Source organism: Erpetoichthys calabaricus, chromosome 13 (assembly GCF_900747795.2).
Source record: "Erpetoichthys calabaricus chromosome 13, fErpCal1.3, whole genome shotgun sequence".
In the NCBI taxonomy this organism is placed as follows: Eukaryota; Metazoa; Chordata; class Cladistia; order Polypteriformes; family Polypteridae; genus Erpetoichthys; species Erpetoichthys calabaricus.
Window position 1 is genome coordinate 60,290,687 of NC_041406.2, and position 23,342 is coordinate 60,314,028.

The 23,342-nt window shown below is 35.1% G+C and overlaps 3 protein-coding genes across 4 annotated transcripts in view; 1 reads left to right on the forward strand and 2 right to left on the reverse strand.

The window, feature by feature from the left end:
- umad1 (UBAP1-MVB12-associated (UMA) domain containing 1) overlaps positions 1–7,970 on the reverse strand; it is a 43,119-nt gene extending 35,149 nt beyond the window's left edge. Inside the window, exons 1-3 of one of the 2 annotated variants that reach the window (XM_028817043.2) lie at positions 7,658–7,970; positions 6,874–7,032; positions 4,950–5,060 (exon numbers count right to left, since the gene is read on the reverse strand). In XM_028817043.2, coding sequence (XP_028672876.1) covers positions 4,950–5,031 — 82 coding nt within the window. In that variant the 5' untranslated portion in view covers positions 5,032–5,060; positions 6,874–7,032; positions 7,658–7,970. The remainder of the gene's footprint in view (positions 1–4,949; positions 5,061–6,873; positions 7,033–7,657) is intronic. The other variant, XM_028817042.2, reaches the window with a different exon arrangement.
- Positions 7,971–8,480: 510 nt separating this feature from the next.
- rpa3 (replication protein A3) lies at positions 8,481–18,718 on the forward strand. The gene is made up of 4 exons (XM_028817913.2): positions 8,481–8,742; positions 13,803–13,877; positions 17,132–17,240; positions 18,340–18,718. Exons 1-4 carry the CDS (start codon positions 8,641–8,643, stop codon positions 18,420–18,422), a joined length of 369 nt encoding a protein of 122 aa, XP_028673746.1. The 5' UTR covers positions 8,481–8,640; the 3' UTR covers positions 18,423–18,718.
- A 3,554-nt stretch (positions 18,719–22,272) lies between these two features.
- mios (missing oocyte, meiosis regulator, homolog (Drosophila)) overlaps positions 22,273–23,342 on the reverse strand; it is a 33,954-nt gene continuing 32,884 nt past the window's right edge. The window contains exon 11 of the mRNA XM_028817044.2: positions 22,273–22,789. Coding sequence (XP_028672877.1) covers positions 22,696–22,789 — 94 coding nt within the window. The 3' untranslated portion in view covers positions 22,273–22,695. The remainder of the gene's footprint in view (positions 22,790–23,342) is intronic.

Here is a 23,342-nt window from a genome sequence, read left to right on the forward strand (position 1 = left end):
CCCATTCTAAGTCAATTATCATGCAACACATCTGAAAAACAAACAAACAAACAAAAAAAAGCATAAATATCTGCTTCATTTTTTTCCAGAGCTAAATTAATTTTTATGTGAGCAATTAATTTATTATCATCTTCTTGTTTTTCCTGGTTACTCCTACTTGTACTGGTTTTTGTGATGACTTCAAATCCCACTGTTGAAACTAGTTGCCAGATCATTTGATCATTCACACTACAATATTACAATGTAGTTTGGTTTCTGGAGACACTATTTAACAATAAAACATCATAAAATAGGGACTGATACTTTAACAAGTAATAATATGTGTGGATTGAAAATGGATACAGACTAAGTATAACAGGTTAAGACTGCCACTGTTCAGTCCACCATAAACAAACCTAAAACTCTGTGGTTCTCAGCCTAGCTGCAAAAGAGGTAAAATGAATAGCAATGCATTGGGACCTGTACTTCCTACCATATGTCTGCCCAGAGCTGGGTGTGACATGACCCAGATACAGCACTTATAACAGAGTTGTCTATCTATTGACTTTAAGTAAAATCATAAATAACACATTTTAAGCAATACATATTTCTTAAAATATTGTGCCAAGATTAATTTGGTCTTAGAGCCAAGTAACAATACTTAATAATTATAATAATAATATATTTTATTTATATAGTGCCTTTCTTACACTGATGAAGCAATTGTTTACAGTGCTTTGTAAGCAATAATTTTTCAACTGTATGGTTAAACATTACATTCAAGTAAGAACAAATTAAACTGTCAGAAATAATACTCAGTTAAAGACCCAGGCCATTGACCATACTATGTACAAAAGAACACTCAAAATTGAATATCTTTTGCATTTTTCTACAGCATTATATTGATATATATGATGGCCAATATGTGCCAGTACGTGCTATATAACTTTGCTATTTCAGTACAAAAATAAAAAACACGTCAATTGTTCTCTCTGGTGTCCTTTTTCTAATATTAAATTTTGTCTGAATCAAGTCAGTGTGCACATTCACTGCAAAAATATCAAGTACTTGAGGAAGTCAGGATTGCAGCAAATACTTTTCATGGCACTGTACTTGAACATTTTACACTAAGCATCTACTCCTTATATTGACTATCTAGTTAGTAACTTTAGGGTTATTAAGTAGGGAAGCACCAATTTTGAAGGGGATAACCAACTATAAAAACTATTGTCTCATGTCAGTTTTTGCCTTTGGTGAATTCTTATACTAGGAGTGGATCTGAATTGATGATACAATTAAAAATGCTTTTGATTTCAAATAAAAACACTAAATAAAACAATCATCTACATGCAGTATGATATGAAATGTGACTTTGTGTTTCTTTATAAAAATACTAGCAATACTTCTTCCTATTTATCCATTCTTGTAAGGAAACTTTGAAGCCATACACATACTTCATAGAAAAAACTGACATGTGACTTACTATTTTACTGCCAGCAATTCTACTACTAAAATCTATTGTTAAAGGAAGGTTTTGAAAAAAATTGAGCTGTTGAGCAGCTCAAGGCAATCAGGAATCACCATTTTGCTCTTTATAATAAATGTTTAAAAATTTAAACAAAAACAAAGAAACATATGGTAACATGTACTACTTTTGCCACTGCAGCCCTGAACAGGACAGGTAAAGTGTAAAGCCTTTTTGAATTACAGAAAATTGCTAGTGAAGCAGTTTAACAAGGGTAACATATGCCTATAAAACCATCATCTTTTTTTAGGTTCTGCTAAAGAACTATCAAACTCAATGCACTGCCAAGTGAAAAAGTAAGTACACCCCATTATAATGTTTTAACATATGTGGATATATCAAGATTTGATCTTCATTTAAACAGTATACTGGTTATGTAACTGAAGAAAAAGGAAATTAACAGTTCACCTTGCAATAATTTATTTAATGAAAAAGACTAACACTATTGCCTCTTTTGGCAGAATCAACTTCACGTAGGTGATTCCATTAACTGTCTACCAGTCGCCGACATTGACTGGTAGAAAATGTTTCTCAATTCTCCAGGTAGAAATCTTTCAGATATGCTTGAGGGGTGTCTTGCATGTACAGTACGTTTCAAATCCCTCAGCACAGCATCTCTGGGGTTTGACTTGGCCATTATAGAACTCTCCTTTTCGACCATCGCTTGGTGGACTAAGTGGTATTTTTAATGTCATGTCAGGCTGCAACATTTGTACACTATTGGTTGAGCTTTACTCTTCTGTCAGATAGTCTCACATTATTCTCAGGCACCCTCTTGTTCAATGAAGAATTCAAAATGATCCCATGATAATGAGCTGCCCAGACCCTGATGCTACAAACCAGTTCCAAACCATAACATTTCTACCACCGTGGTTTACAAATGGTGTCAGGTTCTCGAGATCTAATGTGGTATATGGACATATAACTCTTTGTCTAGTCTATCCAAAAGACACTGTTCTACAAGTTCTAGTGTTTGCCTAGGTGCTCACAGGCAAACTTTAATCTTGCCCCAACATTCTTTAAACACAGCAAGGGTTTCCTCCTGGCATTCCTCCCATGCAGAATTAGGGTTAGGCTTAGCATTAGAATATAACAGTAGTTACTACTGATTAATTTGATCTGGGAACAGAAACAGATAACAAAGTTAGTTTAATCAAACATTTATTCTGAAATAAGGGTGATTAGGCTTTTTTTTTTATTGCGTTCCATAATCACCTTAAGGTCTGTGAAAGGAGTTGTGTAAAGATAATGTTCACTGAATTACACTGCATTCTATTTTCCCACATTAAATTAATAGTTAAATAAAGATCAATTAAAGACTGTACAAATACAGAAGAAATTCTGCAGTCGTAATCGATATTTAATCCATGTTAGCTTTTCTCACATGCCTTTAAATTAATTTACAGCCTGGTTTCAATTTTCACACTTAAAAAATGTCTGAGGTAGTACAGCTTGTTCTTTGCTTCTTGCTTAACAGTGAGCAATGGTTATCTTGCTGAAAGCTCAAGCTATGGATTATGCAGGTGTACAGTTACATTAATAAATGTTTTATTAGACACCAGTAACAAGTAAACATACTTCTATTTGATGGGTATTAATGCAGTTTAACATTACTGCTTACACTGTCCTTTATCAAATGGTTCCGGTAATGTTCCTTACAAAAAGATCAACAACAGAAGCAACATTTAGAAAGAGAATAACCAAAAATATTACATTTTTTCTTTTGATTTTAAACTATCAATACGGAACTTTTGAATTGGACATAGTTATATATCCTCATCTTGTCTTTTCCTCTAATAAATATTTTTATGTTTAACAAAGCTTGCTTCATTAAAATATAATAAAGTAGGGGGCTTCGGCCCCCAGCTCACTTCACTCACCAACCTCCTGGCCTCCGTTACGTGCCAGCCACTTCGCGTCTCTGCAGCTTGCATATGTGGATTTCACTTTCACCAAACAACAAATCTTTTAATTCTCGCGGATAGGCCTCTTCATTGGGTAGAAACACTACTTTTCCCTAATGGCAACACAAATTAGACGATCTACAAGTCTCCGACTTAAAGTTTAAAGCCAAACAATATCTACATACTTCTATCATATCACCTGTGTCCATATATTCGATTTCTTTTCGCCATTCTGCTATTTCACTGAGTATTAATTTCCGTTTGTTTGCGCTAATGTGATCTTTACTAACGTTTTTTTGAGACTTTCGAATTTTTGTACTTTCATTATCGCTAACCTGCTCTGCATGTGTATCGCACCAACATGTTTGAACCTCTTTATGACGTTCTACTTTGTCTTCTACTCTTTGTCTTTTATTTCTGACCCCGCTTGGAGCTGAGAGTGCAGGAACTGTATCTGACAATAGAATTCACAAAAATGAAAGTGAGTGGACCGTGGGCACGCCAGCCACTTCGTGTCTCTGCCGCTCATGTATGTGGACTTCAATTTCACCAAACAACAAATCTTTTAATTTTCGCAGATACGCCTCTTCATTAGGAAGAAACGCTACTTTTCCTTGATGGCAACACGAATTAAGACGATCTACAAGTCTCCAACTTAAAGTTTAAAGCCGAACAATAACTACATACTTCTGTCATATCACCTATGTCCATATATTCCATCTCTTTCCGCTGTTCCATTATTTCACCAAGTAATAATTTCCATTTGTTAGCGTTAATGCGATCTTTACTATCAGTTTTTTTTGACTTTCGAATTTAAGTACTTTCAGAATCTCTAACCTGCTCTGCATGTGTATCGCGCCAAAGTTTTTGAACCTCTTTACAACATTCTACTTTGTCTTCTACTCTTTGTATTTTATTTCCGAACCCTGTTGGAGCTGAGAGCGCAGGAACTGTGTCTAGCAATAGCATTCACACGAAAAGAAGTGATTGGACCGTGGGCATGGTTGTAAATGTTTGAGAGGAGGGCGGGACTTCTCTTGGCAGCAAGTCTCATCTCGTGGAACCAGAAATTATCTCTTGCGGGAGTTGAAATTATCTCAGAGAAAGTCTCATCCCAGGATTTCTGTTTATAATAAAGAGATTATTTTCTTTAAAAAGCAATGTCATATGTGATATACTGTTAAGTACTACACATGTATACTGGATTTTCACAACTAACTGGTACATATACCACAGTTCAGACAATAACAATGTTCTAAATCTATGCCTTCTATCTTGCACTTTTAATCTGTCTGTAAATATTTCTTTTATACCGATTGTTTAAAAGGTGACATCTATGCAATCATTTAGTGCCTTCTACTTCAACATACTGTACAATTCAGTTAATGTTTCATATCCTCTCATGACACCTAGACACCTAAAGGTATTTCTGTGTCACTCACAATGAACATAACTTAGACTATACTCTGTTTGCCTTTTTATTGTTCATTGCTTTATTTGGTACAATTATAGTACGCAGACGAATACTCAAATTAACCTACCAATTAAGACAAATCCATCTGTTTCCTTCTCTGGAGTCAACTTCTTAGTAGTTTCTTTACGAAGACCAAAAAAATTAAACATTTTTCTTTATGGACGTGATTCTCAGTAACCTGAAATGGGACAAAAAGAAATTTCTAAAATTTTACAAAAATTATACTCAAGCTTTAGGCATTATTTTGCAATTAAAGTATACATTAAGAAAAGTTTCATTATTACAGTACATCGTATCATTATACACTGGTATTTAATGTTTCATAGAAGTCATCACATTTGTCCTATAAAAATGCAAGCGCATACCCATCTTCAATAAGGTATCCAAACAAGTTAGAGAATTTATTGCACTGACACTCCTGATGTGCCTACAAACATGGCTAAATACAACACATCGCTGTCCCTTTAAACAAAATACTTAGAATTAAAAAGAAATATAATTTTTCCCAGAAACTTGCTTCAAATCCAACACTGGCCAATTTTCAATTGCCAAAAATTTACTTAAGATGATTAACAATATGAACAAATAAGATTAACATTACCTACACATCAGTATTAACCTATTTGATTTTCATATTTTAAAGGCACAATGAGAACCGGAGAAAAATGCAAGCACTCAGCGTACACAGATTGCACTAGAAACACCAGAATCCTTCATTTTTAACAAAAGTAATATGATAAAAACTTTTATTAATAATGTATAAACAATACCTATAAATTACAAATTAAACCAATTTACCTTATTACATTCCATATTATTTTTTATTCCAAATATTTAGAAGCAACTTTCTATCCTAAGTAATATTAATTTAATTAAAATTCCATTTAAAAGAGAAATTTGTAAACCACATATCTGGGAAAACAGTACATGACATTTTAATTATAAAACATGCTATGTCTTACTATATTTGTACAATCAATGGGATATCTGTCAACTTTATGTGTTCATTAGTTGTTAGTGGATTTGATAATGATTACTTTAGACTGAATAACCTTTTAAGTCATACACATCAAGTTCTGTTACTGATCCAATAAGTCTAATGTTTGCATCACTTTTATTTTCAGCAACTTGGAGCTTATTTTGATTTTAATTTAGCAGTTTTCTGCAACAAATATTTTAATGAAAAACTTCCTTGAAAAGGTCAGGACAGGAATCTACATTTTGCCATAACAAAAACAAACAGCTATATGCTTTGCAAGTAAAAATATATTTGGAGAAAAAAACTTGTATAAACTTCATTCATACGCTCAGAGTTATTTTCACTATGTTGAATTTCTTTCTTAATAAAACTAAAATGCATACAATGCATGTAATATGTTAGTGTTTCAAAAGTATAAATGAAAAGCTGTGGTGTTACACCATATGGCACATACTTTATTAAGAGCAAAAAGATGTATATGCAACTACAGAAAATATACTCATCTACATAGCAAAATCAATAAAATTGAAAATGTTCATTTTGATAGGAAAAGATCTAGTAAAAAGTAACATTCAGCAGAACAGACAGTGGAACATCCGTCATCACACAAAAACTTTGCACTGCATCTTTCAGAAAACAATTCTGAATACAAAACAAAGACAACCCTTTTTATAATTCTCATATTTTCTATTCAATCTGTACACAAATATAAATACTCATCTTTTAAACAGTATTTTTTCTAACAACATATTTATCCATTAATCTTCAACCGACGACATCAAATATATTGTTACTATATATAATATACTGTTACTAAACTAAAATAACAATTGAATGAAAAGCAATCAAATGTTAATTAATAACCATCATCTAATAGTGTGCACAAAACACTGCATACGTAAAAATGAACGTGAATTTGATTTAGCAATAAAGCTGATGTTTTCATACAGGTAAAAATGAAAATAATTTTTAAAAATCAGCAATATATACATATTGATATTCTGCTTCTCACCTGACAATTTTTATATTTGGCCCTTAAGAGTAAACCATCACATGCATCGACTAAGAATAAAACCCCCAAGCTTCAGTAAGTTCGGCAATTCACTACCAAAATACACAGGACTTCTTCCTAGTCCCGAGAACTGCTGCCACACTGTGCCTAAATCAACATCTGCTTTAATCAAGAACAGGGTATATATTTTTGTAGAAATCAAGCGCAATATAATCATTCACAAGAAAGGGGGTGGCCTTTCTACACCGGCTAACAAAACCAACAGCAATCGACACAATGAAACGTTTTTTCCCTTCTACTAATCCTTAGGGTTAACTGCCACGTTCAACGTTTGCTGACTCTATACAAATAAAAGTAACCCTGCATTTTTATGACAGAAAAATTGTTTGATGCTAAATGGCAGGCGTTGCCACAAAGAGAAGGTTACAATGGTTCGTGAGCAAAATTGTTCTTCAACCCATATGGTGCCAAGGCAATACATAAAATGAACATATTACTTTAGAAGTAGATTTCAATGAAACACGGCACAAAAGTTCAGTACACTTTTAATGTATCACAATTCAATTTTCACTGTTACCTCTTAAAGAAATAGAAAAGTTTTAAACACAAAAATCTTACAATAAATAATATTTGGAATGCCTGTGCGGTAATGAGAGTCCAACATTTAAACTATCAACTGTAATATCACTTGTTCGGTCATTTCGCAAATTTCTAATTGTTGGCATGTTTGGGAAAAAACAATACAGTACCAGTTTTATATATATAAAAATGCACAAAAACATACATTTGATGTATGCTGTATCGTCAATCCCCGAGGCGCCGCTGTCCGTTCTAGCAGATACTTTTGATTTTGTATTCGAGCGTCATGTCGACGGGAAATAAACAAATCTTCCTCGCCTCGATTAACTGATTATTAAAAAGTACTGTGACTACATCCATAAACGGCAATAAGGTATTCTGAAGATACGGACAATTTGTTAAAGTTGTTAACAGTTAATAACCGAAGACTATAATCACAACAACACACAGATATACACATGAGCGAAAGTCATAACCGCACTCTTTCTGGAGTAACTACACTATTTACAATACAATCTACTGCATGTCACGGGCAAGTCACGCGACAAGTCACTCGTAACAGAAGTTGGGGACAGTCTACAAAGGAGTTAATTCGCTAAAAACGTCTAGTTGTAGGTACCCTAATGTCATCGTCTCGTCTATACAGTATAACTAGATGTGAGACGAGATTTAAAAAAAATAATAATTGCATGAATAATTAGAACGATCTACACGATCAACAGTATTGGCTTTTTATTTAAATCTGTCCCTTAGATAAATGCAGACACAAGAAAAAAAAGATATCTCGTAAGCTTTCATTTAAATGTATTTTTAACTCAGAACCGAGATAAATTAGCAGATGTTATCATTGCACATTTTAATTAATTATAAACTGTAAGTTATATTTTACAATTAATAAATATCGTGCTATATTAAGTGTATATCTGTGTATAAAATACCATGTATTAAATAATTGCTGGTTCAACGCGATGGACACCGAATACAAATGCGGAACCTTGTTTTTATTTAGGTAGTTTCCCTGACGATTGCGTAGTGTGGTGCTCCGACGTAAATGCGCGAAAAGTCGAGGTTGGGGTTGAGTTTATGATTTTGCTTTCCCGCGTTCCTTCAAAGCCAAGCTGTGCAGTACTCGGGGTCGTTTTGATCAGTTTCGTGTGATTTTTTTTTTTGTACTTTAAAATATTTACCATGGCAGATACCGTTTTTGAAATACCGAGAGCCCGCATCAATTCCAGCATGTTATCTCAGTATATCAATAGGTCTATATGTTTCGTAGGACGAGTGGAGAAGGTAAGTTCAGCAGTTGCCTGTGCTCATTTTTAACAAATCCAGTTTAATCTGTATGACAATTAATGAAAGTATGGATCATTATTTCATCAGGTCATCATCTGTGTGGAATTTTCAACTAAAAACGTATGTTAATTGTTGAATCAAAACTGTAACACTAAGGGTGTGTGTATTAGAGTCTGTCACTCCCGTTCCGTGATAGGTGTACTATTCGCCCAGTACTACCAGGAATTAATTTTGCAGTGATCAAAATTGGAATAGATCAAAGATTGGAATTTCTCATTCAAACCACGAGAATCGTTTAATGTTTTAACGCTGTTTTTTGTATCTGTTGGAATGTACAAAAGCTCAAGATATTGAAATGGAAAAGTTTCGCTGCTCAGATTAAATTTATATTCAGCTTTGTTGTCATTAAAAACAGCACAAATACCATGACAACGAAATGAAGTTTTGCATCCCACTAGAAATTAATTGCAAGTAGTAGAATGAATATAAGTAAATGCAGCATTGATTTTTGCACAGATTAGAGAAAGCCAAAAGTATGTACAGAACGATTAGTGAAAGTTAAAATACAATATGGACAGTGTATACAGTAAGTACTGTATGGATAGAAATAGGATAAGTACAGAAATCTATGAAAACGGTTTAAATCATAGAAACAGTAAGGAGCAGACAACTGTATAGTTACAAGTACAGCAGAGTCCAGATAGTTCTGTGGTATTAATAATTCAAGACTGTAGTACTAGGGTGTTGTACCGTGTTAGCCATTTTGAATATAGCGAGAAGTCAAGCAAAATGACACCTTTTATTGGCTAACTAAAAAGATTACAATATGCAAGTATTTGAGGGAACTCTGGGCCCCTTCTTCAGGGAAGATGTAATGAAGAAGGGGCCCCAGTTCCCTCAAATGCTTGCATATTGTAATCTTTTTAGTTAGCCAATAAATGGTGTCATTTTAATTCAAGACTGTAATGCAAATGTGATAGACCTGCAGTAGATACAGAGTCCTGGAGTGTACTTTTGTAGTGTTGAGGTGAGATGGAAAAGGGTGAAATTTGAGTTAAGCAGGGTGACTGCTGCAGGGTTGAAGCTGTTCCAGAGCCTGATGGTGCTGGCATGTAGACTCCTGCACTGTCTCCCAAAATGGTAAAAGAGTAGACAAACCTTGGTTGGGGTGAGGTGGTCCCCAGTGATGCTAGGAGCTGTTTGCACTGGAAGTCTTTAATGGCAGGTAATGGGGCACCAGTAGTGTTCTGGACAGTTTTCACCACCTGCTACAGGGCCTTTCTGAGAGCATACAGTTATCATACTGTACTGTAATACAATTCGTCAGAATGCTTTCAGCAGTGCAGTGGTAGAGGTTCACTAGAATCAGACAAGATAGTTGGACTTTACTCAGCCACCTCAGAAAGTATAGACTCTTCTATACTTTATTGACCATGACAGAGGTGTTGAGGGGCCATGAAAGATCCTCAGAAATGTGAACACCCAGGAACTAAAAGCTGGAGACATGCTGAACCTCAGTCTGGTTTTTGAAGTTGGGGGTGCGCCCACAGGCTTTTTGAACTTCTTGTAGTCCATGATGAGCTTCTTGGTTCTCGTAATATTCAAGTCCTGGTTATTGTTGGAACACCATGTTATTAGATTCTGGACCTATTCTGTCTAGGCTGACTCATCGTTGTTACTGATGAGGCCTGCTATTGTGGTGTTCTTGGCAAACTTGATGATTGTGTTAGATATATGTATGGGGACACAGTCATAATTGAAGAGGAAGTAGAATAGGTGACTGCACACACAACCTCATAACGTTTTATATTTAGATAAACAGAATGGTTCAAAACAAACAACTAGCCAATACAAGTCACACTGGTATCTATATGGTCAGTACATCAGGAGCAATGAAAATACAGGCTGTGTACTAAATTAACTACAAAGTAGCATGGTGTAGGTCAGACAGACTTAAACTTATCTGTAACTATAATAGACCATCTGAGGTATATTTTCTCAGGTTTTTGTGTAGATTTGAGTTTTCTAATGGCCGTTCTCACTTGTTCGGAGTATTTTAATGGTCTTTACAATACCATTAGTAGGTCAAATCTTAAAGTATTTTAAATGCTTTAAAATTTGGAAATAATTATGGCACATTCAAGATGAACTTGAGCTTTATTGCTAGGCAACATAAATAGTAGGAATTTCTCTTGATGTTAAATCTGTATGCATAACAATGTAAATAGTATTAAACAATACTATATGCAATGCATGACATCATCATAACACTGTATTCAGTAGTAATAAAAAAATTTGTATAAAGCAGAAATGCATATATATACATTGTACAAACTAATATATATACTGAAATATCAGTGTTTGTGTGTGTGTGTAATATATATATATAAAATATGTAGAATTGCACACCCTCCTTGTAATATACAGTATTACATACAGCCCATATAAAATAAACACAAAATGGAAAAGTAAAAAATCTGAACAGAGAAGAATCAGAGACAGTGTTTAACAATAGTCACTGTAGTAGAAAAGGAACTGTTTATATGTCCAGTAGTTCTTCAGTTTACTGACTGGCAATATTTCTTTGATGGTAATACCGAAAGTGGTGGTTGCCTGATGCAGTGTAGTGTTTGATTATAGTTCCAGCGTGTTTCTTGACCCGTAATCAATACAGGACCTCAGTGGAGTCCTGTTTCGGGCCTACAGTCTTTTCTGCTGTCTGAATAACATGTAGCAGTTTATGTTTTGAGTGAGCAGATGCACAGCCAAACCAGACTGTTACGGACAAAGTGAGGATGCCTTTTGTGACATCTTTATAAAAGTATACCAGCACTGATTGGGGTAGATTAACCTTTTTAGGTTGACAGAAAAAAAAAAACACCCACTGCTGAGCATTTCTGATTTAGAGCAGTTATGTTTTCATCCCAGATCAGACTGCTATGTGACAGTTGTGCCAAAAAAAATTAATGATTCCACCCTGTTCACAGTGACACCAGTATAACTAGGGAAACAATAGGTGAGGGGTGTCTCCTAAACTCCACAATCTTCACCATCATTTCTACTGTTTTCAGGGAATTTCAGGTTAAGATTGTTAAGGGTGCACCAGTTGGCCGGCCGCTCTACTTCCCTCCAATATGGTACCTCATCCAACTCTGATCATTCCAGTTAGGGTGGTATCATCAGCAAACTTCAGTAGTTTAACAGACGGGGGTCCCTGGACATGCAGACATTGGTGAAGCAAGAAAAAAGGAGAGGAGACAGAATATAGCCTTGAAGGGACCCTGGCTGAAATTTGCCCATCTTCACTGTCTGACATAGAAAGTTTAATAAGTCCGAGATCTAGAGACATGTGGCATATTCACACATTCATCCTGAGAAGTTTATTATGGAGAAGCTCTGGTATGCTGTAAGATGTAATGGAGAGCCATGTTCACTGCATCCTTAACTGACCTCTTGGCATGGTAAGCAAACTCTATAGAGTCAAGGAAAGAATTTGTGACAGATTTTAGATCCTGAAGAATTAGACATTTAAATGACTATTATTACAGAGGTCAGTGCAACAGGCACATAATCATTTAGAGTAAGTATTTTGCTTCTTAGGAATAGGGATGATTGTGCATTGTTTGAAACAGGCATGGATTTTGCATTGAGCCAAAGAGTGAGTGAAAATGTTTGTAAATTCAGGAGCAATCTGATTAGTACAGTGAAAGTGTGTGTGCACCTACTCTTGTGCATTCTGTCTTTAAAGTTTAGTGATCTTTTTAGATAGATTATAATTGAGCCTTTCTTGAAAAAGTATATTTTAATTCTGTATAAAAACAGGATGCATTAAATAGCTCTATAAAATTGTTGATGTTCCAAAACATGATTGATGATAGTGTTGAGGAAGTTATTCAAATCAAATTATGTCTGTCACATACAGTTTTACACACAGTACAGTATTTACTGACATGCTTAGTTGCTAAACTCCAAGAGTACATTAAAGATGGATATAAAATGTCAATAAACAATAACAGTTTCCAAATATCAATAAAATATTTGTTAAATAACATCAGTAGTATTCATTGTATTGAAATGAATATATGTAATAAATAAACATTAAATAACTTGGTAGAAGAGAATCAGCAATAGGGTATTGTGTAGCCCAATACAGGCAGCAGTAGTGTTTCCCTGATTGCATCACAGACAAGAGGCTGTTGTTGGGATGGCCGGTATCTCTGATCATTTTCCTTGCCCTGATCTGACATTGCTTTGGCCCTGGTCTGTCATTGCTTTGTATAGATTGTCCTGAAGTTTGGAGTGTGAACCACCTATTGATGCGTTCAGCTAACCACATTACTCTCTACAGAGCGTTGTGGTCCTGCTGTGTCCTGTTTCCAAACCAGGAGGTAAAACTTTCAATTATGGATTTACAGAAATTCTTTTATAACTGGGAGGGCATCCTAAAATCCCTGAGGTGCTAAAGACATTTGCCATGCCTTCATCACCAAGTTGTTGATGTGCTAGGATCAGGTCTGGTCTTCTGTGGACACTGAAGTAACTAAAACTGTCCACACTCTCCAACTGAGTAGTTTTAATTCTGAGGGTGCGATAGAGCCTGTACATGTTAAATACGGCATTTCAAACTTGAATTCAGTTTTGGCAAAATCTACAAATAAAGGTTAACTATTCAGTAGTTGTGCAGTAAGTCATTTGCTCTTTGTTTTTCTACTTGTGTGCAGGTCCATACATTATTTAACAACACATGTTTAAAATGCTTATATTTGTGTGATTTACTATGTATTATCAAAAATCAATTAAAAAAATTCTGTGGTCAGACATGTTTAGAAATGACTTTTTTTTTTAATTTAAAAGAACTATATGTATTAATGCCAATGCCAAATCTTTTTAATTTAAAAGAACTCTATGTATTAATGCCAATGCCATTTTTTTATGTGTCCTGTGTAATGAATTTTTTATGCTCTTCATTTCTTGTTATTAATCACTAAGCACAACCAAAAAATATATTAATGGAATTATTTATAGCAGTTTTTTAACCATTATTTCTTTTTGTTTAGATTCATCCATCTGGCTTATCTTTCATTTTGTCAGATGGAGAAGGAAAGAATGCATCCATAGAACTAAGCGAACCAGTAAGTTCTAAATATAAAAATGTGACCATTTAAAATTTTAATTTTGAATTATTGCATCGAACAGCAATGCAGATATTAAACTACAGTTAATAAAAAAATGATATTTTATATTAGGGTTCAGTTTGTTGCAAGTGCTGGACCTTTTTTAATATTGTTTTCCTTGTTTTTATTTGTGCCAACATTTTTCTTTTTTTTTTTTTTTTTTTTTTGAAACAAGTTTTGTCATTTGAGGTTTGCACTTATTTTATTCCATGTAAGAGCTCATGTACAAAGAATGAGTGCTGTGTTTGTCATGAGGCACATTTGTTTGCGAATGTTATGATGCTTAAACTTATTTTCTCTTTGGCCGTTAAGTCTGCAGTTGCAAAATCTCAGATTAATTGCTCCCTAGAGCGTGCTATGGAAATCTCTTTAAAGCAAAGTTGCTAAGATGTACAGTAATCCCTTTCTACTGGTGGACATCACAAGGGACTGTATTATCTTAATGTACCATGCACATTATTCCTCAAGTCATATAGAAATTCATAAGAGAATATTAACATTCTTGATTTTATTTTACTTATGCAGATATATTTCAACTGTCCTTTAAAGTCTTTCTAAAGAGCTGTCTGTGGTCATAAAACCCTTACTTACCTAATGTCTTGATTATGTTATTGATTAGAAGGATATCTATGGAAAAAGTGCCTGACCACTATGCCTATCCTTAATTCAAGGTGAAAGTAAAATTTGGCTAGTGTTCTTTGCCCACCCCATATTCCACCTCGTCAAACGGGTTGTTTTTAAGCCCCTGTGAGAGATCAATCAGATCTATGGGCAGATTAGTTTGAATTATTTTCAGAAGCAGACACACTGAACTTCAGTGTTATTTTTACCCCTTTTTGGTTTGTCTTGATTTTTTCACTTTTTATAAGCATGCCATTCATTTTGCTTACAGTAAATGGAAAGTGACTAAAAGCAGATTTATTTTAGCTGACAAAACTGCTTTGTTTAGTTTACAGTGAGATTTTTATTTTTCTATATTTCATATTTGAAAGCAGTATTGTATGCATGAAAAAACTTGTTTCAACAGAAAAACATGTTTTGGTATCTCTAGAAAATGTTTTGAAGATGTGTGTTCATGTATTGTTACATCTGTGGTAAAAAAAAAAAAATTTTAGACACTCACATTGCAACTCAAACAATTAGGCCAATGGTTATGAAATTTTGAGTAAACTTGCACTAGTCTTTAGAACTGATTAGATTTTTGGTGACTTCCAGCTATTCATTTTCTAGCATTTAAAGTGTAAATGACATGAAACCTCCGCGCAAAGATTTTCCATCATATAGCTTACACATTGAGGATTTTGAGAGAGAGAGAATTTTATGAATTTTCACTTTAATCCTAAACTCATGCTTAGGGTTTTGAAAGTTCAAAAAATTTCAAATGTAGTAGTCACGGCAACTAGTAAGAATTTTAATGCAACCTCTATATACAGTATGACGGTAAATTATCATAATAGGTACGCCATTAATGCACATTAAGATAAACTTAATGCATCTTGCATATATTTTGGTAAGTTAATTAGAGATTAGATTAAAGATATTTGTTCTCACATACACAGCAAGAGCATACTACTATATAATGTGCTCACATTTTAAATATGGAGAAACGTCAGATTTTTTTCAACCTTTTTTTGGTAATTAGAGACTATAGAATGATAACATTGGGTGCATATTTAGGATCTTGAGAAGTAGCCACAAAGGTCCATAATAGGCACTTTGAGAATATCATTTAAATTATTAGGCGGAGTGGTGGCTCTGAGGCTAGGGATCTGCACTGGCAATCGGAAGGTTGCCGGTTCGAATCCCGTAAATGCCAATAAGGACTCTGCTCTGTTGGGCCCTTCAGCAAGGTCCTTAACCTGCAATTGCTGAGCGCTTTGAGTAGAGAGAAAAGCGCTATATAAATGCAAAGAATTATTATTTTAATTAATTGAACAAGTATAATCATATACAGTTCATACAGTATATACTCTGTACAGTGTGTGTTTGTACATACGCACATCTATGCATAATATTAATTTAAAGTTTGCATATTTAGTTGGCCACCCTAATAAAAAGTCAAATGACGAAGTAAAATCTTTAAAACACGTTATTGTATTTATCATCAAATCTTAAATTACCTGACTGATTTTGTAGTAGCCTCCACCTTTTGCCTTGGGAAGCTTTGGAACATTATGGCAGGTCCACAGTGCTTTTTTAAAGGAGCTTGTCCAGAAACAGTGGGCTAATCAGGTTCTATTTTAACCATCATAACTCTCATCACCTAAAAACAATGAGATAGGATTAAACTTGCAGCTGCATAGATTTGAAAATGGCAATCTTTCAAGTGGCTCTGCAAGAATTTTTACCACTTCTTTTGTTGATGCATACATATCCCTCTCCAAACTAATTTAGCTTCATAAACTATAATGTAATCGTTTGGTTTTTTTTTGTTTTGTTTTTTTCTTCTTCATTGACATTAGACTAGGCAGAAGGGTTCCATGGAATTCCTGAGTTGTTTAAGAGCTTTCCATATACCTGGTATTACAGTATTTTGGAGGTCATATGCTCCAAAGATGACACGAATTCCAGAAATATACACATGGCAATGAAAACATTTTGTTTCAACCATTATGCACCTTACCAGTTTGAAATAAAAACATCTGAGAGGACAACATGTTCCATCCAAAATTATGATAAAGATATTGCTTGCATTTTATTTTAAAAGAATATCCTGAATCATATCCTCTCTCTTCTGTTAAATGTAAAGCATTTCATTCTTGTTTTAACTTTTACAATAGTGAAAATGGATGTTATTACAAAATATCCTTCCAGCCATTTCTACATCTCTTATTTAATTTAGGATCATAGAGAGCTGAGGTCTGCCCCTGTAGCATTGGGTACAAGGAAGGAATCGAACAATGACAGGGCACCAGTTCATCACAGGATATACCTGGACACATTCCCACCCAAACTCCCTAATAACTAACATTACAGGTTTATTGAGAGCTCTCCCTACGGCCTTTTAGCTGGTGGTGCCTTCCTGCTGATTTTACAAACTGCCCAGCTCTTGATAGACACATAAAAATCACAATAATAATCAATAGTACTTGACATGCTTAGTGTTTGACCTTTCTATTTGACAAAATACATGTAGGATAGCCAGTGAGCTTGGCACTGTGGGCCACCTTCTGCTATAATGCAATTTATTTTACACACTTGATTTGTTTTAGTTGGAAGAGGAACTCAGTGGAACAGTGGAAGTTATAGGAAGAGTGACAACAAAAGCAACCATCTTCGCAAATACATTTACTCCATTCAGAGAAGACAAAATCAGTTTTGGTAAGTAATTTTAATAATTGTTTATTTTTTATTTTACAGCGTGTCACAGTTCTGGAAAATAGAAGATCCATAAATCTGAAAGAAATGCTTAATTTTAAAATTTAATTTATCAACATATATTGGTAAAAATGCACTTTGTAATAATTTGCTTACATTGTTTTGTTACATGTGAGCATATACAAACAAAAATAAACTTTGAGAAGTTAAAATTAGTGACATTTTTGCATAAAAATTAGTTCTTTTTGATACAAGTTCAGTAGCACCTCTGCATAAATTAAACTCAACACGTTCTAAAACACGTTGTCTATTAAAGTATTTGCACCACATATTCATAGTGTGCTGGGGAGGCAGCATTAAGAAGAAAGACGCCTCACGCCTGGACAAACAGGTGAGGAAGGCAGGCTCTATTGTTGGCATGGAGCTGGACAGTTTAACATCTGTGGCAGAGCGACGGGCGCTAAGTAGGCTCCTATCAATTATGGAGAATCCACTGCATCCACTAAACAGTGTCATCTCCAGACAGAGGAGCAGCTTCAGCGACAGACTGCTGTCACTGTCCTGCTCCACTGATAGACTGAGAATATCGTTCCTCCCCCAAACTATGCGACTCTTCAATTCCACCTGGGGGGGGGGTAAACGTTAACATTATACAAAGTTATTGCCTGTTTTTACCTGCATTATTATCAATCTTTAATTTAATATTGTTTTTTGTATCAGTATGCTGCTGCTGGAGAATGTGAATTTCCCGTTGGGATTAATAAAGTATCTATCTATCGATCGATCGTGCTTTATCTTCTGATTCTTGAAGCTTCACAGTGTTAGTAAAGTTTACTCCGTTTTAAGATGTGTGATCTCCCTGATGCTACAACATACCGGAATGGTTCAGCTCGTCCGCTAAGCGTGATGTGTCCTCTTCACAGTCTCCCAGCGGAGCTGCTGTTTGGTTAAATGTTTGGGAGGCTTGCAGCAATGCCGCACAAAACCTTCATATTGTTAAAGTTGTCTTTGATATGCAGTATAGAAGTTTATGTTTTTAATCTACAATTTGCAGTTAGTTTATGCTAGATTTGTGATTCTTATTCTTGTTTTGTATTTGCAGATTTGCCATTGTACAATGAAGCCCTGAAAGTTATACATGATTTTCCTCAGTTTTACCCTTTTGAAACTGTTGAAAGTGAATGAGAGACTGTTCCCACACGGATAATAAAACCATTTTGGGTTTGCATTTTGACAGTTAGCTTTTTTTTATTAGTTTTATTTAAAGGCATACAGGTATTTCATTGATTTTTCTGCATAAACATTTTTCAGTGATCTTTGATAGTCCGGTTAAATAAATAATTGGATTAAAAGTGCAGCCATGAATTAGTTGATTTTGCTTGTAATATACATTTTAGATGTTCTATTTTATGTTGTCTGTTGCCATATATAATTAACATGTTCAGGTAAATTAATAAAAATAATTTTGTTAAAATATGTCAGATTTTGTGTTTCATTTGTTCCGAATTACTGTTGTTCATTTTTTTTTTTTTTTTTTTTACACATGCATTTTTTAAAGGCTAAACCGTACAGTGTGTGATTGTTTTGTAAATTCAAATTGTGTGGTTGTGAGAGCCCGACTTCACCGACTTTGACTTCGAATATAAGGTGCTAATAAATCTTTGAGGTACAATATTCCCCCTCGGCTAAAGCGGTATATTTCGAAAAGAATTTCCTCCGGGAGCAATAAAGGATCTTGCCTATCACGCAAACCCCTCTCTATATGAAATTCTGTTCTTATAATTTGCGTACCGATATCAATTGGTCGCTCATTCATGAACGGCGAAGTCATGACTGAATGAATTCCATGCGCGGACACTGATTATGTGTGTAAACTAATCCTTATTTACGTAGAACAAACCTGCTCCGAGCAGGTTTGAGGATTTGGATGTGTTGCTATGACAACACATCCAGCAAGAGTTTCAAAAAACCGACAGATCCAGAATCAGGCCAAATCGTCAACAATTACATCCGATCTAAACGAGTAATCCACATACAAAAAATACCCCCCAGAAGAAGAGAAACCTACTGAAATTCACAGAAGAATGTTTCCTTGTGCAGATCAGTAAGCCATCTTGTGCAAACTTTTAAGTCATCATGCACCATGGCATGTGCAGATCCATAGCTTATATGCAAATGTGCAGCAACAGGAGGCAACGTAATCTGTCGGCCATCTCTGATGAAGACATTCACCATGTCGAGCCTCTGGGATCGGTCACCATTAAGGGAGAGGACATAGAAGGGGTGCAGTGCTACAATTACCTGGGGGTTCATATACACCACAAACTGGACTGGACCACAACACAGTGGTGCTATACAAGAAGGCCCAAAGAAGAATGTACTTCCTAAGGAGAGTTGGGTCTTTTGATGTATGCAGCAGGCTGCTGGAGATGTTCTGCCAGTACATTGTTCTATGCTGTTGGCCCCCTGGGGAAGCAACTTGAGTTCAAAAGATGTAGGATGCCTGAACAAACTTATAAGGAAACCCTCCGTCATAGGGTTCACCTTATACACATTGGAAGTTGTTGTGTTAAAGGAGAATGATGGCAACATTGGAAGCCATCCTGAGAAATCCCCTCCATGAGGCACTCTTTTTGGAGCCCTTTTAGCCAGAGGCTTGTTCCTTCATGGTGTGCTAAAAGAAGCTCCACTGGGGATCTTTTCTGCCTGCTGCATTTCAGGTAATTTAATGCTTCCTCCCAATACCCCAGACTAAATACTTATGGTCTTGAATTCTGCACAATCTACATTATTATTATTCTATTGATCTATCTACTGATTGATTGTATTTTTTGTATGAGGAGTCAGTATCTTGTGTTTTTAGGTCTCTGCTGCTGTATGCATCAACGTTTTTCCTTAGAATTAATAAAGTGCCTCTAATCTAATTATAAGGTAGAGCATTTATAATTTAGTTATTTTAATGCAGTGCAATTGAAGTTTTTTGGTCTTTCCCTTTTTCAGTTCATGATTTCATTGCAGCCTGTTGAAAGATTTTGGAAGAAAAAAAAGGCAGCTGTTATACATGTACAGTAAGCCCGTATCTTAAACTTAAAGGTTGAGACGTTCTGCAAGGTAATGGTCAATAAAGATACAAGTGAGTAGAGGCACAGATGCTATGTCTTTTATCAAAACCTACAGTACTAGTTGTGCTACCCATGTTAAAATGGGTTGAAATCCAAGTAACGTGGACCTCCGCATTAATATTTGTAGTGCAGTGTGTTTGTCCGGTTGCTGTGTTTCTGTTACATACCATTTGGTAGAGGATTTGTAAAAGTAGTGATAATGTTTGTCATGCACCATCTGTTGAATAGCAGAGGCATAGCAACCAGAGGAACAACACAGGCAGACACTTGTCCTTTTATTAAGGTGGGCGGCGTATGGTGCCACAAAAAACTTGCAGATCCGATTGTGAACCCTCTCCCAAGATTACAGTTGTACACATTTCAGATATACCAAGGTACTTGCTGCCTACTTTTCACCAAATGTGCATGTATTTCTTAGCAGTGGTGTTTTTGACATTCAGATTGTAAAATATGGAAATTAGTTAATAATTTACTTATATTTTCAGCCTGTTCAAGCTGCTAAAATTCATCTTTTATCAAGTGAAGATTGTGTACAGTACCTGTGTATTCTGTGCATAGAAGCTAATCCAGAATTGCCTTTTGTGTACACCCAAGTAGCAAATCAACAGTAACATCACATTACAAAGAGGCCAAATATAAATTTACAACATGATATATTCCCAAATTTGATTCCCATATCATATAAATGCAGCAGTGGGTTGAGAAAATTAAGCAATTATTAAACCATTAACTGCTATTCTAATAAGTGGTGGACTAGTAGTTGTCAGTTCTACTAGTACATCAGTTCAGGAAATTGGCCTGGAATGAGAGTATGTGCTTCTGTGCCCAGTGCTGGACTGCCATGTCACATGCGACCCTGTAAAAAACTCTGCATTTTCAGAAAATGTATTTTATCTAAATTTTTCTACCTTTTAAATCATTTCCAATAAAGCTCTAACTTACTACAGTTGTACTCTAGATATGCAAGGTTAGACATTTCTGTCATTCTGATGCATTTTTAAAGCATGCTAATCATAAGTAAAGCACATGGTTCCAATGTGAAAACTAGACAAAATACAACATAGTTTAGCTTAAGAAGTGGAAATGTGCAAACAGAGCTATTTAACTTTATAAACTATTAGCTGTGCTATCCAGCTAAGATGGGCAGAAATCCAATTAATTAACGTAGACCTCATTGTTAAAAGTTTGCAGTGCTCCATGCAGTGTAGATGTCTGTTATACACCATTTGGTATGGGATTCATAAAAACAGTGTAAATGTTTGTCATGCACCATCTATTGGAATGACAAATGCAATGCATTTTATTACTAAAAATGTATAATTCACCATCTTTTGGAATGACAGAGACATAGCAATCGGATGGACACACAGACAGACACAGTGACACTTATCCTTTTATTAAGGTGGACTAGTAAATGAAACTTTGTAGTTTATAATTTGACGATGATCACGATTTTATATTCAGTTGGTCAGTCCATCCATTCATTCATTTTATCTTCCTGCGTCTCCAAGGCATGGTTGCGGGGGAGTGGGAACCTATCCCAGCAATCACTGGGCGCAGGGCCATCTTAGGGCAAACACACACAAACTAGGCTATACAAACAAAACAGGCTATACATGATACACAAATGTGTGGTAAATGATCGATCTGAAGGGGGGGGGGGGGGGGGGGAATAGTCTTTTTAAAAATAAAAATCTGTTACATTATCATTTTTATAACATGCATGCATCTTGATTTACGATCACAAAATACTCCTCCATTCACAGATGTCTTTTCACCACTTTATTATATATCTTTTATTTCACTTTTCCTTTATTATCCAAAAGTTTTCTGCTCATAATTAAAAAAAACTACTGGTAAAGAGTTTTAAACTGTTTTGAGCACAACAAAAGGCTCGTTTCATGGACAAAAAAGTCCATTTTTATTTTAAATATGTATCTTTTACAAACAGTTGTACACCTATTTACAAAATAACATAGCTTTACAGAGTAAGAAACAGTCTGTGCCATGATAAATGTAACATTGATTATAGTAAAAGCACCTCCAAAGGGAAACAATTTTACTAGATTTTTAATGAAAAGCTGTTCTTGATGCTGCTTATTTTCTGTCCCTTCAATGTTACTCAAGTTTTCCTTGACAGAATTTAAGATGATAATTTTTATTTAGGGATGGCTCTTCTGAAAAGGAAAACCTTCACCTTTAATAACTGGAAACATGTAAGGCACTTTCATCTTCATTTCAGAGCACCAGTCTTTCAAAGAGAATCCAAACATTTCAAATATTTGATTTGTTTTTCCTTCTGTGTTTATCATGTACCATACCAGTGTCATATACTTCTACTGGGCCGTATCTGACGGAGTTAAGCTGCCAGTAGTATCCAGCTGCATACACTTGCAATTACAGGCAGACACTGGGCACTCAGTGTGATCTCTAAAAACAAAAACAATACAAACGTGCTTTATTTTTTCAATCTGTTGAATTTGGACAATGACTGCATTAAAATGAGCAAAAATAACTAAGGTTAAAGTCTAAACATGGCAAAAGACTCCTTTCAATTACACATTTAGTGAAAAACTCCCCTTGACCTGGGATATTTGCATTCAGTGGCACCATATGAGCTGAAGCTGATCCGACACTTGAAAGTCAAACATTCATCTTTTGCTCCATTTTAAAGAGCACTGCCATGGCTATTAACTCTATAGCCGGACTGACTATTGTCTGATTAGTTTGAAACACTGTTAACCTGGTACAGTGGAACCTCAGGCCACGACCGTAATTCGTTCCAAAACTCTGGTCGTAACCCAATTTGGTTGTGATCCGAAGTAATTTCCCCCATAGGATTGTATGTAAATAAAATGAATCCGTTCTAGACCGTATGAACTGTATGTAAATATATTTTTTTAAAGAAGCACAAAAATAGTTATACCATAGAATGCACAGCGTAATAGTAAAATAATGTAAAAACATTGAATAACACTGAGAA

Excerpts from the sequence above, each read along its gene's own strand:
- rpa3 (XM_028817913.2), top strand. The coding sequence starts at position 8,641 with ATGGCAGATACCGTTTTTGAAATACCGAGAGCCCGCATCAATTCCAGC. Across the intron at positions 13,878-17,131 it reads CCATAGAACTAAGCGAACCA|TTGGAAGAGGAACTCAGTGG; the intron begins GTAAGTTCTAAA and ends GATTTGTTTTAG. Across the intron at positions 17,241-18,339 it reads AGAAGACAAAATCAGTTTTG|ATTTGCCATTGTACAATGAA; the intron begins GTAAGTAATTTT and ends TTGTATTTGCAG.